The sequence below is a fragment of the Mandrillus leucophaeus genome, unplaced genomic scaffold (assembly GCF_000951045.1).
Source record: "Mandrillus leucophaeus isolate KB7577 unplaced genomic scaffold, Mleu.le_1.0 Scaffold248, whole genome shotgun sequence".
Lineage (NCBI taxonomy): Eukaryota > Metazoa > Chordata > Mammalia > Primates > Cercopithecidae > Mandrillus > Mandrillus leucophaeus.
In genome coordinates this window covers 1,120,836-1,140,093 of record NW_012102565.1, presented here as the reverse complement: position 1 = coordinate 1,140,093, position 19,258 = coordinate 1,120,836, and the positions used below count along the sequence as shown (strand labels likewise).

At 42.7% G+C, this 19,258-nt stretch overlaps 1 protein-coding gene across 2 annotated transcripts in view; it reads left to right on the top strand.

Annotated features, from left to right (window-relative positions):
- The first annotated feature begins 2,593 nt into the window (after window positions 1-2,593).
- Window positions 2,594-19,258, top strand: part of NUDCD3 (NudC domain containing 3) — a 109,019-nt gene continuing 92,354 nt past the window's right edge. For both annotated transcript variants that reach the window (XM_011983247.1, XM_011983245.1), the window contains exons 1-2: window positions 2,594-3,061; window positions 8,155-8,480. In XM_011983247.1, the coding sequence (XP_011838637.1) occupies window positions 2,870-3,061; window positions 8,155-8,480 (518 nt within the window). In that variant the 5' untranslated portion in view covers window positions 2,594-2,869. The remainder of the gene's footprint in view (window positions 3,062-8,154; window positions 8,481-19,258) is intronic.

The window sequence follows — 19,258 nt, the reverse complement described above, 5'->3', positions numbered from 1 at the left end:
TGTTGCTGCCATATATTCCATTCTGCAATGTGTTGTATTCACTTCATAAATTCATACCCACGGATTCTCAGTAAATACATGTTGTGTGTGAATAAAAACTATGGATCACTATTTATTCAGCCACCTATGGTTGGGCGTTTAACTCTAGCTTTTCACAATTATAAATAATGTTGTAATGAATGTCCTCCTATAAATAAATCCATACAGTCGCTTGAATATAGTTAAAAGGTAAATTTCTCTTTTTTTTTTTTTTTTTTGAGATGGAGTTTCGCTATTGTTGCCCAGGCTGGAGTGCAATGGCATGATCTCGGCTCACCGCAACCTCTGCCTCCTGGGTTCAAGTGATTCTCCTGCCTCAGCCTCCTGAGTAGCTGGGATTACAGGCATGTGCCACCATGCCTGGCTAGTTTTGTATTTTTAGTAGAGATGGGGTTTCTCCATGTTGGTCAGGCTGGTCTCGAACTCCCAACCTTAAGTGATCTGCCCGTCTTGGCCTCCCAAAAGTGGTGGGATAACAGGCGTCAGTCACCGCGCCCAGCTGGTAAATTTCTAGTAGTGAAATCGCTTGGCCAATATCTATGTACATTTTGATTTTCAATAGTGTACTGGATTTCTTTTTCTTGCCTTTTCTGATCTGCTCTCCACCTTCTTCCAACCTACTTTCCTCCCTGGAAGGCTGATCCAGATGAAAAGGGTTAGCCTGTTCATCTTAACTTCTGGCTTCAAAATGGATGTGACCATTAGTCACTACCAGCAGAAAGTCAGAGGGCAAGGAGTTAGAGGTCAGGTGGGCTTCTCCACTAGCAACTATTCATCTTGATTTTATAAGCCACTTTCTTCCAGGCCCTCCAGGCCCAGGGGTGGGAACAGCTCTCTGCTGTTACTAGTCCCATGGTCCCATTCTATCTCATGTGAGGTTTCAAAAACCTTGCCCCTATCTTTGTAAACAGTCCCTTTTAAAAGCCCCCTTCAAACTACCCAGCTTGGGAGGGCCATCTGTTTCCCACCAAGATCCTGACTGATAAAGCGAGATTTTGCCAAACTGCCTTAAAAAATGTCTGTATATTCTTATACTTCCACCAGCAGTGTCTACAAGTGTCTGCTCCCCCACATCTTTTTATTATAGTGTATAATGAATCTTCTTAAAACATTACATTTTAATTATAAAATATTTATTAATAAAATGCAGAAATCCTTTAGATTTACAGAGGGCAATATTTGACATCCCCAACTTCGATCTCCTTTATTCTGTTTATTCTTTATTCTTATTTTTAGCTGAGGTATTTTGTTTCATTAAATCATAGTTTAGTTTCTTTTTTTCTTTTTTTTTTTGAGACAGTCTCACTTTGTTGCCCAGGCTGGATGGCAGTGGCATGATCTAGGCTCACTGCAACCTCCACCTCCCAGGTTCAAGCGATTCTCCAGCCTCAGTCTCCTGCGTAGCTGGGAGTACAGATGCGTGCCACCATGCCCCGCTAATTTTTGTATTTTTAGTAGAGACAGGGTTTTACTGTGTTGTCCAGGCTGGTCTCGAACTCCTGACCTCGTGATTCTCCCGCCTCAGCCTCCCAAAGTTCTGGGATTACAAGCGTGAGCTACCTTGCCGGCGGAATCTTGCTGTCTTCTAGTAAGCTCATTAAAGAGATTTGCAAAAATGTAAAACTATGTTACTCCTCTCGCTGAGCTTTTATTGCTTTGAAGAACATTATTTTTTGCATAAAAGTATGTTAACATGTAATGTGTTTTATCGTCATTTAAAAATGGATATTTAAATATTTTCTAAGTTTTAATTTCTAATGTGGTAAATATTGATAAGTATAACCCATATCAACAAATGTTCTTTGGAGTGTTCAACAAATTTTAAGAGCATCAATGGTTCCTAAATCAAGAGTTTCAGAATCACTGTTCTAGGGCAATTTACCTGAGTTTGATTTTACTTACAATTCATTAAAGTGTAGACACTATGAAGACGTGTTAACCTGCATGTTTTATTCTAGAAGAGGTGTAAATCATTTATATCCACTATAAATTATAACCTATGGTTTTATCATCTTGTACAACACCAGCCAGCTTTGTATCCAACCTAATCTTACTCTAATGCTTTGTCAAAATGTTTAAAGTCCACTTCCTCAAAATGCTTTTGAACCACTTTGACAGACACTAACAACATATACATACATGACGTATATATGCATATACATACTATACACACACACGTGCATATTTCACAACGATGGCATACGGATTCCCTATTCTGAATCTAGCTCTTTCCACTTAATATACGTGAACGCACTCACTCTTTTCTTCGTCGTCTTGACTTTCTTCTGATGCAACGCCCTGAGTTTAACTCACAGCTCTGTTATTAATAAGAAACCCATAGATCCCACATATATGCATTTTCCCGTATCTGGCTCACTAACAAAAAGCTTACCGCAGCCCCAGCTTTAACCACAGGTTCCGAATACCCAGGCGGGAATTGAACACAGAAATAAGAAAGGCTCCACAGACAATGTGACAAAAATCCGAGCAGTCACGTGACACTGCACGCCCCATAATTTTTTTTCGCCCTCTTCAAACATGGCGGCCAAGCGACCGCAGCGCAACAGCAGCCACGGGCCTCCTTCCGCGTAGGAACCTCAATGCTGACTTTATCGGGCTCTTTTGTCAAAGACCACCTCAGGGCAAAGCCCGTGGGGCAGCCGGGCCCGGGGAAAACAGCCCGGGGGTCTCAGGGGCCGAACAAGCACGGACCGGAAGTTCTGCAGCCACGCCGTCCGGCGGAGCCGTTGGCTGCGGACGCCGGAAGTGGCCAGTCGGCAGGTCTGAGGCGGCGCTCTGTGTGTGAAGCGTACCTAGGGCGGGAGGCGACATGGAGCCCGGGGCGGCCGAGCTGTATGACCAGGCCCTTCTGGGCATCCTGCAGCACGTGGGCAACGTCCAGGATTTCCTCCGCGTTCTCTTTGGCTTCCTGTACCGCAAGACAGACTTCTATCGCTTGCTGCGCCACCCGTCGGACCGCATGGGCTTCCCACCCGGGGCCGCGCAGGCCCTGGTGCTGCAGGTGAGGCGGGCGGGCCTGCGGTCTGGGGAGCCGCCGCCCCCGGCTTGCCTTGACTCTTGGCGCCCGCTCCTCCAAGCTCTCCCAGCCTGTTTCCTCCTTTTCCTGGTGTCCTGGGGTTGAGCTTTCGAGAATGGCTTCAGTAATTTGAAGCGCGGATTGGATGTCAGTTTATTCCGCTGAGGGAGCCGCCGGGGTTCGCTCCGGACGTCCTGAGGTTTCAGAAGTAGTAAGCCGACTGTTAAGAGCCCTCCTCAGCACCCGGCAGCGCGTACCCCTCACGGTGCTGGGGGCTGCTAGTCAGGGAGTGAAATCCATGCAGGCCAGACAGAAGGAAGGACATTTACAGCAACAGAAACGTGCATGCCCCAGAACTACCAAAGACTTGAGCTGGCGGTGATGACGGAGGCATTGTGTGAATCAATGGGTGTGGCCGCTTGTTTGAAATGTGATTTCCCAGGTCAAAGACTGTCATTGTAGTGATTATTAAAATTTCATTTGAACTTAATTCTGTACCTTCCAGGTTAAGTTTATTGTATGTTGGAAGCGCTGTCAGTACTCATTCAGTAAAGTTGACTGGGCACTTTTGAATGTACTAAGCAACCGTTTGCTGAATGTAGTTTACACTCTTAGGTACGGGTGATAGGGGTGTTTAAGTAGTTGTTTCTCTCTGTTTGTGACACTTACAGTTAAAGAGGGAAAACCCAGAAAGTAATAGAAGACTTTGTAAGGGCAATTATTTGATGGAGCCCATTGTAAAGAAAGGAGATAGAAATGATGGTTGAGAAGTGAAGAAGGTTTTATAGGAGAGATGGGACTTCTGATGAGATTGAAAGAAACTATTCAGCCAAGCATTCAGCCTGTTTGTAGAAACCCAAGAAGACAGAAATGCTGACGATACCTCCCCCAGTTCTCTAGATGTTACAATTTATAAAATGCTTCAGATGTTTCCTCCTGAAATCTTAATGCATGCTGCAGGTTGATCGGATGTTACTTTCCTCAGTAGAAGCCAAAGCTTTGACTGTCTTGGTAACTACCAGGGTAATAGGGCCAAATGAAGAATGGGGTTCCATTAGGGTTCAATTTCAGAACTTAAGGCTATTCCTCATCCTTGTCAGTGGCATAAGTGCCATCTTAGTGATCAGAGAGCTGTTGGAGGTGGCCTTTAGCAGGACCTTACGGCAGGTTAATGAAGTCTTGCCATTTGATCTTCAGTGTCTCTGTGAAATAGGTAAATTTCAAGTTTAAATACCAATTCAGCAAGGTTAAGTGATTTGACCGAGAACACACAGCCATTCACCGTAGAGCTGGAACTAAAAATTTCATTTTGTGAATTCCAAATCTTCCTGTTCTATTATTTAACCATTCCATAGTAGCATGAGAACACTTTTGTCCAGGATGATTGTAGTTTGCAGAAAGGTGTGGAGGAGAAAGGAGTATATACTAATATGTATAGTGTCAGATGTTTTATATTCTGGAGTTGTCTTACTTAACCCTTAACATAACCTGAGAGGTTGATCTTTGTTTCGCAGATGAACTGACAGAGGTAGTGCACTCATTTACCTGGTAACTCATTTACCTGGTAACACCTCTTATAAGACACTTCCATAGGTTAGGGTTTGGTGACCAGTCTAATGAAGTAGTGGACATGGGGAGCAGGGATGGAGGAAGGGGAGGGATGGGTCAATGATGATCCAAGGTTTAAACTTGGGTGACTGGAATAGTGATAATGCATTAACTGAACTGTCACCTGGGTTTAGGGGAAAAAGTTCAGTTTTAGACAGGTTGAACTTGAAGTTCCTGGTAGGAGTCCCTGCCCATAGGCTATTGGAATTACTGGACTAGATCTTTTGGGAGCTAGAGCAACTGGAGTGGTTTGAGGGAGAGAGAAGAGCCAAAGGTGAAGAACAGATCTTGGGGAATAATCTTGGTGGAGAGCAGTAAGTTTCACAGAAACCCAAGAGGACAGTCTTCAGCAAATGGTTAAGAGAGGTGTCATGTTTTCTGGAAGTGGTTCTCAACCATCAGCATCGCTTAAGGAACTTTTTTTTTTTCCCCGGAGACAGAGTCTCACTTTCACCCAGGCTAGAGTGCAGTGGCATGATCTTGGCTCACCGCAACCTCCACCTCCTGGGTTCAAGCAATTCTCCTGCCTCAGCCTCTTGAGTACCTGGGATTGCAGGCATGCACCACCACGCTCGGCTAATTTTTGTATTTTTAGTAGAGATGTGGTTTCACCATGTTGGCCAGGCTGGTCTCAAACTCCTGACCTCGTGGTGTGCCTGCCTCAGCCTCCCAAAGTGCTGGGATTACAGGTGTGAGCCGCTGCACCTGGCCAAGGAACTTTTAAAAACACATATTCCTGGATATTTTGGTTGGGTAGATCAGGGTGAATCCTGGGAACCTGTTCTTTTTTGTGTGTGTGTGTGAGATGGAGTCTTATTCTGTTGCCCAGGCTGGAGTGCTGTGGCGCAATCTTGGCTCACTGCACCTCCACCTCCCGGGTTCAAGTGATTCTCCTGCCTCAGCCTCCCGAGTAGCTGGGATTACAGGCATGCGCCACTATGCCCGGCTAATTTTTGTATTTTCGGTAGTAGAGATGGGATTTCACTACATTGGCCAGGCTGGTCTTGAACTCCTGACCTCAGGTGATCACCCACCTCGGCCTCCCAAAGTGCTGGGATTACAGACATGAGCCACCATGCCCGGCCGGAACCTGTTCTTTTATCCACAAAACCTCATTTGGCAGGAGGCTTGTAAAGGTGATTTCAGTATTGACAAGGATTTTGTTGTGGGGTAGGACAACACTGAATGAGACTGAGTGACTTGGTACCAGCATAACATTATTTCTGTGTGGTAGTAGGTGATCTCCTGACCTCCCCACTCCTACTCATCTGCCTCTTAGGATTTTTTTTTTTTTTTTTCTGTCCCTAACTTGATGGCATAAAACTGCTTCCTGTGGTCTGCCCCTCTACCCCGACCAGAAGTGGGATGCTTGGTGTCTCTGCTGAATATAGGCAGAGAAGAATTTGGATGGGAGTGCTGGGCTGCATCATTGTGGAACTTGAAAGTGTTCCCTTAATATTTTGGGGAGTGCAGTGTTGGTGTAGAGTTAGGCAGCTCATACGTTTCCTCCTAAGAGTTTGCATAGCCTGAATACGCAGCTTGAAGAACCTCAGTAGGAATGATGTATGTGAAAATTGCATTCCACTTTATAATACATTAGTATGTTTTAAGACAAAAATAGTTTAGACCGACAAGCCATTCATTGTAATCGATAATGCTGTTTTTTTTTCTTTTGGAGTCCACTTTGAGAAGTGCTCCTTTGTAGAAGTCCTTGAAACTAGAATCAGGAAAGCTAGCTACATCCTGTTCCTCACATAAATTGTTGGGAAATCTTGGGAGAGTCACTTCACCTCTTGTCAGCTGAGAAGATTGATTGGAGGTCACAGATTGGAGTTCTCTTCCAGCTCCATGTTCTGTGACTCTGGAATGAATACTGAGAACACGTGATGGTTGGGAGGTTGGCAGTGGTAGCACTTCCTGGTGGTGTGAATGGGTAGGTCAGAGAAGGCTGGATGTACTGAGTGAGCAGAGGCAGTGGCATGGTGAGGACTATCAAGTCTGGGGATTCTGTGTTAGAAGTCTCAGGTGTTAGGAGAGAGAGTTCTTGTTGCTTTGCTTTTGTGGAGTTAAGATGAGCTGGAGTATCAGGAGGATGAGCAACTCTGACAGCAGTGGACTCAAAGCGGTAGAAACATGAATGTTAGAATGTAGTCAGGGCTTCAGGTTATCTGCAGAAGTAAAAGTAGTTCTGGTGTTGTTTCCAGTTTTTAACCTTTTAGGATTTTATTGATTTTTTTTTTCCCCTCTGCGTACATCATCATCTCCTTGCACTGTGTGGTGCGTGCTGCGTAATTTTTTACTTCTTTTGCCAGCAGGAGCTGGGGCAAGTTACTTAACCTTTCCAAGCCCTATTTTTTCTCATTTTTGAAATGTTGATGCTGTCTTCTTCACAGGATTTTTGTGAGGGTTTTGAGAGAATGTTTGTAGAATCATTTGACACAGTCTGTTAGCACCCTTTTGACTGCCTGTGCAGTGCACACAACATTGTTATTTAATACCTGTCCACATTCTAGCCCTTTAGAATCTGACTCCCACCCATGTCCCAGGTTGCTCTCTCAGCCTTTCCTCCCTCCAGTTGTTGCAAGAGTTTTTGCCATTCCTTGACAAGCCTATTCTTGGAGCTATGGCGTTTCCTCCAATGGTTCCCTGTGGAAGATGTGCCTCTCATTCAAGGTCTAACTGGAATCCTCCTTGTTCCAAGAAGTCTCCCTAGATTTCTTTTGCTCATTCCCACCCATACTCTGACAGGGAATTAAGGGCTCTATCACGCCCCCTCTTGTATCAGAGTTTTCATGTGTGGGTATGTCTTCACTGTACTTTTTTGGTAGAGAGGTCCCAGCACCTTCATGGGTGTGACTGTGTCCCAGAAAATGTTAAGAACTTATTTACACACCAGAATTTTGAGTTCTTAGGAGGCAGCAGAAATCATTTTCATGTGTTTTTTTTTTTTGTTTGTGTGTTTCTTGCACACTGTAGGCACATAGTAGATGTTTGTTGAATTGAATGTCCATGCAGTGTGGTGAAAAATAGCAGCAGTCCAGTAAACCTGGTTGCATTTGGAGAATTGAAGTTCAGCCATATTTTCATGTTTCTTTTGTGAGTCTGAATTTTGGATCCTTTATAACCCACAGTTGTACCAGGACCGTGTATTCTTTGCATTGTGAACAAAACTGGGGTCTGTAAAAATAATGACAACAAAGACCATCTAACTGTGCATATTTTAGGTTTGTAAATATTGTTAGCCTTGGTTTGTAAGTTTTTGATTTTGTTGATTTTGGAATCCTCCTGTTAAACACTGTTTACCTGTCAGCTTTTGGTGAAGTGGCAGTGCATTTCCATTTTTCAAGTGGGAAAACTTGTCAGTTTATGACTTTTAGTTCTCTCCTTAACAGATTTTACCACATTTCTACAAGATATGTGGTACAGTATTGGGCAGATGAACTGATTGCTGGGTTGCTGTTTGATTTTAGGTATTCAAAACCTTTGACCACATGGCCCGTCAGGATGATGAGAAGAGAAGGCAGGAACTTGAAGAGAAAATCAGAAGAAAGGAAGAAGAAGAGGCCAAGACTGTGTCATCCGCTGCAGCTGAGAAGGAGCCAGTCCCAGTTCCAGTCCAGGAAATAGAGATTGACTCCACCACAGAATTGGGTGGGCGTCAGGAAGTAGAGAAAGTGCAGCCTCCAGGCCCACAGGACCCTGTGAAGGAAATGGCCCATGGCTCACAGGAGGCAGAAGCTCCAGGAGCAGTTGCTGGTGCTGCTGAAGTCCCTAGGGAACCACCAGCTCTTCCCAGGTGGGAATTTCTACTTTGCAGCTTCCTTCTTTCTTGCTTGACATCTGGTGTTTGTGTTTGTCCATAATTCATTCTTTGTAACACATCAATTCTTGATGTCAGTGTTTATTTAGCTCTTCATATTTGCAAACTGCTGCATTACAGTCTTTCAGTTACGTAGGATGGGAGGTCAGTTGGCTTAAGGTCAGTTCCCTCATTAGGTAAGGTCAGTAGTCATACAACCATTTGAGATACAGAGCCAAAATTAGAGCCTTGACTCCTCTCACAAAGACCTAACTTTATCTGTGTTTAGAGGCTTAGCCTCATCAGCTCTATTGTTTGTGTTTTTCTCTCTGCAGGAGCACTGCTAGGATGTGCTCATAGTGCCTGAGGTATAATGGACACCTGAAATGGCAGTCTGTTTTAGGTGACTGGATTCACATCGTGGCTATGCTGCTTCCTGAAATGTATTACCTTGAGCAAGCAGTATAATCTTTCTGTGTCTCAGTTTTCTCCTCTGTAAAATGTCGGTGATAATAATAGTACTTGTCTTATAGAGCTGTTGTGAATTTTAAATGAGCCGATAGTCAAGCAGCTAATGAGCAGTAGAGCTTGAATGTGACATAAGGTTTCCCTGAATCAAGCCTCATGCTGTACTTGTACTCACTTTTTAGGAGTTATGTTTCGTGGGTGCTCTAAACTTAGTTATACAGTCCTTCCTTGCAGTCTGAGTGAGAGGAGCTGATCCCTTCTTGTGTGGGAGTTGTAGCAGTGTCTGCAAGACAGCCATGAGCCTCTTGGCCTGCTTTGTTTTTTGGAAAATTCACTCTCTTCCCTCTTTGATAGGATGGGTCACCTGTGTCCCCCCGAATCCCTGCCACCTTGAGTTCTCTTCTGTTTTTCTTACTCCTGTGCTCTCTTTCTGACCTGTTTTGGGGGAGATTGTGTGTGTGCATGCACATTTTTAAATAGAAACCGGATCTTACTCTGTTGCCCAGGCTGGAGTGCAGTGGTGTGATCATAGCGCAATATATGAATTGAACTCTTGGACTCCAGCAATCCTCTCGCCTCAGCCTCCTGAGTAGCTGGGACCGTAGGCATGCACCACCACATCTGGTTAATTTTATAATTTTTTGTAGAGATGTCTGCCATTATACCTGGCTAAATTTTTAAAAGATTTTCTTGCTGTATTGCCTAGGCTGTGGGGGAGTTTTTGAATTTTTTTTTTCTAGTTAGTGAAGCAAAGTGAACAACTTGGAACGGCTTATAAAATATGGAGTAAGAGAAAATAAGTTTTGTAAAGACAGGAGGGGCAAGATTGCAGAGTCTTAAAGGCCGGGCTAACTAATGAAGTTCAGAGAAAACAATTGTTTGATGGTGGAACCAAATTGATGGAGAAGGGGAGCAGTTCTTGAATATGGAGCTCTGGATGAGAAGGGGTGAAATAAAGATTTAGAGATTGGAAGTGGGAAATATAGGGTGGAAGGCAGACATCTGATATTTCCTTGCAGATCTTTTAAAAATATTTTTTGTAGTACAAATCTGCTGATAGTGAATTCTTTCAGCTTTTTTGTCTGAAAATGCCTTTATTTCATCTTGCATGTCTGAGGATAATTTTGCTGGATATAGAATTGCAGTTGACACTTTTTTTTGTTTTTGGTTTTCTTTAAACATTTTAAAGACTGTAATTCCATTGTCTTCTAGCTTGCACTGTTTCTGATGAGAAGTGAGTAGACATTCTTTGTTCCCCTGTATGTGAAATATCCTCATTCTTTTGTTATATCAGCTGCTTTTAAGTTATTATCATTAGTTTGAGCAGTTTAAGATTTACTCAGGCATGATTTTCGTTGTGTTTATACTATTTGGGGACTTTTGTGCCCACCCCTCAACCCCAACACACACACACACACACACACTCAGACACACACACACACACACACACACACACACACATACACACACACACACACACTCTCTTAGGAGGTCTGTTTTCTCTTTGTCCTTCCTTTGGAATATTTTCTGTTGACCTGCCTTCAACTTTACTGTCTTTTCTCCTTTAGTGTCCAATCTTTAGTTAAACTCATCTAGTAACTTCTTAATTTCAGATAGTTTATTTTTCAGCCCTGCTGGTTCCCTTTGATTGTTTTTTATGGCTTCGATTCCTACCTTGGTTTTCCTTTAAATCCTTCAGTATACTTACAATAGTTTAAAGTCTTTATCTGCTAATTCCGTTATCTCTGTGATTTCTTGGTTTATTTCTATGGATTGAGTTTTCTCCTGATTTTGGGTCACATTTTCTTTTTCTTTCAAATGTCTGATAATTTTTGATTGGATGCTAGACATTAACAAATGTTATGCTGTCGAGTCTCTGGGTTTTGGTTTCTTCTGTTGAGTGTTGAGTTTTGTTCTTGCAGGCAATTAATTTATTTGCTGATCAGAATGATCTTTTTGAAGCTTGGTTTTTATTTGTATTGATTGATCAATTGATTGTAGAGATGGAGTCTTAATGTTACCCAAGCTGATCTGGAACTCCTGGTCCCAAATGATCTTCTCACCTTGGCTTACCAAAGTGCTGGGATTATAAGTGTGCACCAATGTGTCTGGCCTTGTTTTTCAGTTTTGTTAAGCTGTGTCTAGGGTACTTTTATTTTAAAGCTAGCTTAGTCTTCTAAGACATGCCTTTTTGGGGCTTCTGAGTGCTCCAGCTGTTTAGTGAGGTCTTTCCATTCTGGCTGGTTGAGGCTTGAACATCTCCCAGCTCCAGGGATTGTCCATCAGTTACCCAGTTCCCTACTTGTCTCATGGAGTTGCACTTTACACGTGTGCAGTTTTGTATTCAGCCAAAGACTCAAGGGGATCCTATGAGGTTTTCTAGAGTTCTATATGTAGCCCCTCCTTACTAGTAGTCTTTCTGTAAAATAATCAGATGTGAGAATGAAGATTGAATATACAAAGTTGTTTGTCATAGTCCACTTATGCTGCTATAACAAAATAATATAGCCCGGGTGGCTTATAGACTACAGAAATTTATTGCTTACAGTTCTAGAGACTAGAAGTCTAAGGTCAAGACTGGCCGATTCAATGTCTGGTGAGAGCCCACTTTCTGATTCATAGTTACCTCACTGTGTCCTCAAATGCTGAAAGAGGTGAGAGAATGCTCTCAAGTCTTTTATGAGGGCACTAATTCCAGTCATGAAGGCAGAGCCGTAATCACCTCGCGAAGTACTAATCCCAATATCTTGGGATTAAGATTTAGCATAGGAATTTTGGGACACAAACATTCAGTCTATAGCATTGTTCACTTCAGTTCTATTTATTCCAACATTACTTATATTAGCAAAATTTTGGAAGAATGCTGAATTTCTATAGTAAGGGAATGGATAAATACATTTATAAAATGCTTTTAAAGATTACTGACACGGTTATTGTGATGGTCAGTTTCATTTGTCAGTTTGGCTAAGTTACAGTCCTGGTTATTCAGTCAAACACTCATCTTGGCATTGCTGTCACGGTATTTTGTGGATGTGATACAAGTTAATAATTGGTTGACTTTAAGTAAGGGTGATTGTCCTAGGTGATCTGAGTGGGCTTGATCTATCAGCTGAAAGCCTGAAGAACACAGCAGAGCTCCCCTGACGTAGAAGAAATTTCTCCGATGGACAGCAGCTGCACTCAGTGTCTGGAGAGTTCCACATTGGCCTGCTATGTGGATTTCAGACTGGCCTAGCCAGCCCCCACAATCATGTAAGCCAATTTCTTGCAGTAACTCTCTTAATAAATACATTTATCCCTTGGTATCTGCAGGGGATTGGTTCCAGGTCCCTCGTGGATACCAAAATTCATGGATGGTTAGGTCTCTTACATAAAACAGTATAATATTTGTGTATAACCTATGCACATTCTCCCGTATACTTTAAATCATCTCTAGATTACTTACAATCCCTAATACAATGTAAATGCTATGTAAATACTTGTTACACTGTATTATTTAGGGAATAATGACAAGAAGTTTGTACATGTTCAGCACAGACAAAACAATCCTTTTTTTTTTTTTTTTGAATTTTATTTTATATTTTTTGATACTGCGTCTTGCTCTGTTTGCAGTGACTTGATCTTGTTTCACTCTAGCCTCTGCCTTCTGAGCTCAAGCGATCCTCCCACCTCAGCCTCCCAAGTAGCTGGGACTACAGGTGTGCACCACCTTGCCCAGCTGATTTTTGTGTTTTTTGTAGAGATAGGGTCTTACTATGTTGCCCAGGCTGGGGTCGAACTCCTGAACTCAAGTGATTCACTCGCCTCAGCCTCCTAAAGTGCTGGGATTACAAGTGTGAGCCACCATGCCTGGCCTTTTTTTGGGAGTATTTTTGATCTGCAGCAAATATTTTGATCAATATTTTTTGGGAATATTTTGATTTGGGATATGGAACCCATGGATAGCGAGGACTGACTATATCTGCTGCTTCTGTTTCTTTGGTGGAACCTTGACTTATACAGATATTTTCATGATATAATGTTAAGTGAGAAGGGGAGAATTCAAACTATATAGTCTAACATCAAATTTGAAAACTTTAAAAATTATATATGTAGAAAAAAAGGCTGGAAGAAAATAATAGTAGTAATCCCAGAGTGGTGGAATTGTGTTCTTCATTTTTATCTTTGTCGCTTACTATATTTTCTAATTTTTCTGTAATGACCATTTATTTTGTTTCATTAATTTTTTTGTGTGCCTTTTATGATCTCTAAAAAATGAAAAGAGGGGATTGGTTTTGATTTCTGAGTAATAGACTAGAATAGCTACTTTGTTGTTTTATAGAGACCCTATTTTAAAATTCTTGAACCAATGAATTATGTTCTGGGTTAGAATTAGAGTTAGTTTTGTGAGTTCTACCTTAAAAATAAGTATAGAGTGAAGACTTGCATATGTTTCCGGAAAGGTAACCTTTCTACTTGGTAGCTCTTTGTTCAGAATAGACTGGTATTGCGAGAATCCTAATCAAACATTTCCAAGGACTGGAACATTCTCAGCTTCAGTTACTTGTTTTCCTCTAACAAAACAGGAAGTTGTGGCACTGATCTCTGGTTATACCTAAAATGTAGTATTTTAGCAGATTTGAAAGTAGAATATGAAAGACCATCCTTTTCCTTGTTCTACCTTTAGCAGTACCCCCAGTCCTCCCACCAGTGTTCAGGATGGTTTATCCTATAAACTGTAGATCTACAGTTCTTTTAATTGAGTAAGTTAAGGTAGTTATTCTTTAGAAGATCACACAGAAGCACCGCCTTTTGTGGGCACTCTGTCTAAAATCAGTTACCTAGAATCTAAGTCTTAGATTGCTGATTTCTGCTGACTCCTGCTTGACATGTTTTTTGGTTCTAACCAGTATTAGGCAATAGCTCCCTTTTTGTATGCTACAGTAAAGTCACATCACATACTTATTTAATTTAAATAAATTCAGTGTAAGTTCTGGGAAAAAAGAAATTATTAAAAATAATGTATTTATATTTTGTATGTATGTATTTTGAGTTTTATTTTTTTAGAGACAGGGTCTTGCTGTGTTGTCCAGGCTGAACTCAAACTTCTGGGCTCAAGTAATCCTCCTGCCTCTATATATGCATTTTTATTATAAGGTGTTCATTACTGTATACAGACAATTGTTTTGTGTTTTAGTAGAGTATAATTTATGTAACAATACAATTCATTCCTTGTAGAATACAGTTTATGACTTTGGACAAATATAGTCTTGTAACCACAGCAGTCAAGATAGATGACCGGTATGGTTTAGCTGTGTCCCCACCCAAATCTCATCTTGAATTGCAATTCCCATAATCCCCACATGTCATGGGAGGGACCCGGTGGGAGGCAATGAATCATGGGGGCGGTTATATCCATGTGGTTCTCGTGATAGTGAGTTCTCATGAGACGGTTTTATGAGGGGCTTTCCCCCCTTTGCTTGGCACTTCTTCCTGCTGCTGTGTGAAGAAGGATATGTTTACTTCCCCTTCTGTCATGATTGTAAAGTTTCCTGAGGCCTCCCCAGCCATGCTGAACTGTGAGTCAATTAAAGCTCTTTTCTTTATAAATTACCCCGTCTTGGGTATGTCCTTATAGCAGTGTTAGAATGGACTAATACAATGACATTTCCATTGGTGCCAGACTCCCAGATCCTGGCAACCTTGTGCCTGTGTTCTGCCTTAAAGCTGTTGCAGCATACATTGTTATTTATACATAATAATGTACAGGTTTCATTTACAGTATTTTCAGGGTGATTTGGGGGAAATTTTATTTTGACCTAATTTTACCATCACTCTGATTTTAGCATCTCCCTGACTAATAACCTACAACTGGTCTGAATTTCATTCTTGCTCCTGCCCTGCTGTTGCTGCCAGGACATGTCAAATGAAGATCAGAAATACTCCCACCCTAGTGCTTAAAATAACCTATCTTTTTTTTTTTTTTTTGAGACGGAGTTTTGCTCTTGTTGCCCAGGCTGGAGTACAATGGCGTGATCTTGGCCTACTGCAGCTTCCACCTCCCAGGTTCAAGCGATTCTCCTGCCTCAGCCTCCCAAGTAGCTGGGTGTGCAGGTGCCTGCCACCATGCCTGGCTAATTTTTGTATTTTTTTAGTAGAGACAGGGTTTCACCATGTTGGCCAGACTGGTCTCGAACTCCTGACCTTGGATGATCCACCCGCCTCAGTCTCCCAAAGTGCTGGAATTACAGGCGTGAGCCACCGTGCCCGGCCCAAAGTAAATAACCCATCTTATTCCTCAGAGAAGAGTGAGAATTTGAGCACACAGATATTACCCTATTTGTACAAGATAGCATCAGAGAATGTGCTTATATTCTGTAAGGATACTTTACAGTTGTAGTAGTTGTTCAGGCTGGGCGTGGTGGCTTATGCCTCTAATCTCAGCACTGTTAGAGGCCGAGGCGGGCTGATCATTTGAAGTTAGGAGTTTCAGACCAGCCTCATCAACATGGTGAAACTCCATCTCTACTAAAAATACAAAAAATTAACCAGATGTGGTGCGTGCCTGTAATCCCAGTTACACAGGAGGCTGAGGCAGCAGAATTGCTTGAACCCGGGATGTGGAGGTTGCAGTGACTTGAGATCGTGCCACTGCACTCCAGCCTTGGTGACAGAGCAGAGCAAGACTACATCTCAAAAAAAAAAAAAAAAAAAAAAGTTCACAGTAAAGACTTTGTAAAAAGTGAAAAGTGCCATTTGAGCTTCAGTGTTTGTGTAATACTAGACTGAGTGACCAGTGCCTGCAGACATAATTAGGACTGTGGAAGAGAGGGGCGCAAAGTCTGCAGCATCTTATGACATAGTCACTAATCAGGCATTTATCAAGAGCTGCCTGTTAGAGTTTGCCTCTTGGATGACATCACAATAGGGTTTGGTGTTGGTTTTCTGGGCACGGGCTGTCAGTGTCAACTTTCATAGCACCTGCAGTTCAGACTCTTGACCTGCAGGTGTTGCTGTAGGCAGTGGGATGGTAACTTTGCCTTTGCTAGTGCTGGGATGCTGACAAAAATCTCCAAAAGGCTGTGTCAGTTCTGGGCTTTTCTCTTTAAAAATCACGAGCAGAGGCCGGGCGCGGTGGCTCAAGCCTGTAATCCCAGCACTTTGGGAGGCCGAGACGGGCGGATCACGAGGTCAGGAGATCGAGACCATCCTGGCTAGCACAGTGAAACCCCGTCTCTACTAAAAAATACAAAAAATTAGCCGGGCGAGGTGGCGGGCGCCTGTAGTCCCAGCTACTCGGGAGGCTGAGGCAGGAGAATGGCGGGAACCCGGGAGGCGGAGCTTGCAGTGAGCTGAGATCCGGCCACTGCACTCCAGCCCGGGCGACAGAGCGAGACTCCGTCTCAAAAAAAAAAAAAAAAAAAAAATCACGAGCAGAATTCTTTAACAAAGAAGAAGGAAAATATGGTAGCACTAAGAATGTCAGTTACTGCCTAGAAACTGTTGTCTTTGTCCCGTGTGCTTGGACTCGGTGTCTTCTTGTCCTTTGGATGAGGAACAGAGTGCTCCAACACTGTTGGTGTGCACTGGGCAGTGACAGGGCCCTGGGTCCAACCAGGCCATTCCTCCTGCCCTGGACAGAGAAGCAGAGTACTGGCAGTGTACCAAGAGGGTGTCATGGAACAATTTGACATATTAACCCCTTCTAGGACAAGCCCATTAGAACATAAAACCTGAGAAAACTGTTCAGTACTTTCTCTTGCTTTGGGTAGTGTGGCCTTTGTGTGCAGTTACAGGGACCTCAGTGCTTCTTGGGAGGGGAATGGCATCATTTGGAAAATAAGTTTCAGGTTTCCTAATAGTGTCCTTGGCAGATACTTCATCATCATCAGACTGCTCCCTCCTGACCTGGTCCCCGTAGGTATGGGCGCTCTTTACTCCTCTCATCAGCAAAGTCTTTCCAGTAGTTCATCCCTCTGCTTTCCCCAGCAGGTAACCCTGCCTCTTTGGAGTTTGTGCTTTGTTTTACGTTATTCCTTTATGGCTGACTGTGCCCACATTTTCAGTGATACAGGACAGAGACTTACTTAGCCTTTCTCACTTCCTGGCCCTTTATGAGGTGACCCCCAGTGCATGCCGAATTCCATTTCTTACTACCTCTTTTTTGGTTTTGCTTACTGTTTTTGCTCAGTCTGTTATAACAAAAGTACTGTAGCCTGGGTGGCTTATAAACAACAGACATTTATTGCTGACAGCCTCTAAAGGAGGCTAGAAGTCCAAAATCAAAGTGCCAGCAGGTTCAGTGGTGAGGGCCCACTTCTTGATTCATAGACCTGTCTTCTCATTGAGTTGTCACGTGGTGAAAAGGGCAAATGAACTCCCTTAGGCCTCTTTTATAAGGCCACGACTCACATTCACTACGGCTCTGCCCTTATGACCTACTTGCCTCCCAAAGGCCCCACCTCCAAATAACATTACTTTGGAGGTTAGGTCTTCAACATGAATTTTGGAGGGACACAAACATTCCTTCTATAGCATTCACCCACCTATCATGACATCTGTGGCTCTTGATGTCCCTCGGGTGGGCTGTCAGGAGAATAGAAAGGTGCCTGTGCTCCAGGCCTGAGACTTCTTTCTGTGTGTAGGTGCACACTGCCTGAGAAAGTTGGGTTCCTTGTTTTGTCTTTAAACAGCTTCTCCTTTACTATTCAAGGCTTTTTCAGGTGCCCATTGCAGGAGACCCCTTTGTAGAGTCATGGGGGCTTAATCAGAATCCCCTTCTCTCCATATACCCAACTCCATAGGCTCTGGTGAGGATTGAATGAGATCTGCTTAGCATGATTCCTGACAGAGTGTGAACTCAAGTAGATAACTAGCTATTATTGTTACTATTATTTCTCTTGAAAAAGCTTTTCATTTTTCTTTCTGATTATTTATACTCAGTGTACAATGTTTGGAAAGTACAGGTAAGTATATAAAGAACATTCCTTCACTTCCTATTAACTTTTTGGGATATTTTCTATGGCTTTTCTTTCCTTTCTTCTTCCTTTTCCTCTTCTTTTTTCTTTTTTGAGACAGAGTCTTACTCTGTTGCCCAGGCTGGAAGATAGTGGAGCACAGTGCAATTGTAACTCAGTGCAACCTCGACTTCCTGGGCTCAAGCTGCCTTCCTACCTCAGCCTCCTGAGTAGCTGGGTTCACAGATGTGTACCACCATGCCTGGCTAAGTTTTAAAAAATTTTTTGTAGAGACGAAACTCCCTGGTATTGCCCAGGCTGGTCTCTCAAACTCCTGGGCTTAAGTTATGCTCCTGCCTGAGCCTCCCAAAGTGCTGGAATTACAGGCGTGAGTGTCTGTGCCCAGCCTGTTTTTTTCTTAATGTAAACATATACATAAATACATGTATGTATATTTATAAAATTTTATTACACTTTATCTTCTTTTATGCTAAACAGAGTATCCTGAGCATTTCCTGGTATTCCTTTTGCTGATTTTGAATTCATGATGTAGACTAGCCTGGCCAGTATGGTGACAGCCCGTCTCTACTAAAAATACAAAAATGAGCTGGGTGTGGTGGTGCGTACCTGTAGGAGGCTGAGGCAGAAGAGTTGCTTGAACCCAGGAGGCGGAGGTTGCAGTGAGCTGAGATGACGCGACTGCACTCCAGCCAGGGTGACAGAGCGAGACTTCGAATAAAATAAATAAATAAATAAATAAAATAAAATAAATGAATTCGTGATATACACTGTTGAGTGTTGTCTGCCTGAAGTGGCTCTTGTCCTTGGATGAGGGCGTATGCTGCATAGTATGCACCGAGAGAGAATAATGAATTGAAAGCCAGGGGTTGAGGGATGTCTGTCTGTTTCTCGTCAGATTCAGCTTATGCACTGAGAGAGAATAATGAATAGAAAGCCAGGGGTTGAGGGATGTCTGTCTGTTTCCCCTCAGATTCAACTATCTGTGGACCCCACCTGGGGATAGAGCCTTGGGCCACCTGGCTCAGTCTCATCTTGTGTCCTAGCTGCTATTTCACCTTTCCAGCGATTCACCCTGAAACTGCACCTTCTTTAAGAAAGCTCAGGCATAAGAAGCCTCCAGGCGATTTGACTTAAATTACAAGTCAGGAAAACCTGATTTAAGTTGTTAGGAGGACTTTAAAAAAATTATCACAAGAAACATTGCATTTTTATTTTTTATTTTGCAATTTATTTTTATTTTGCAGTGAAGGTTATATGCTTCATTTTTAGAAAGCGGTATTGAGTTTGCTGGATATTGAAGTTATATCAGAAAATAACCTGGTATCTTAACTTTTCAGAGTTGGATGGGTT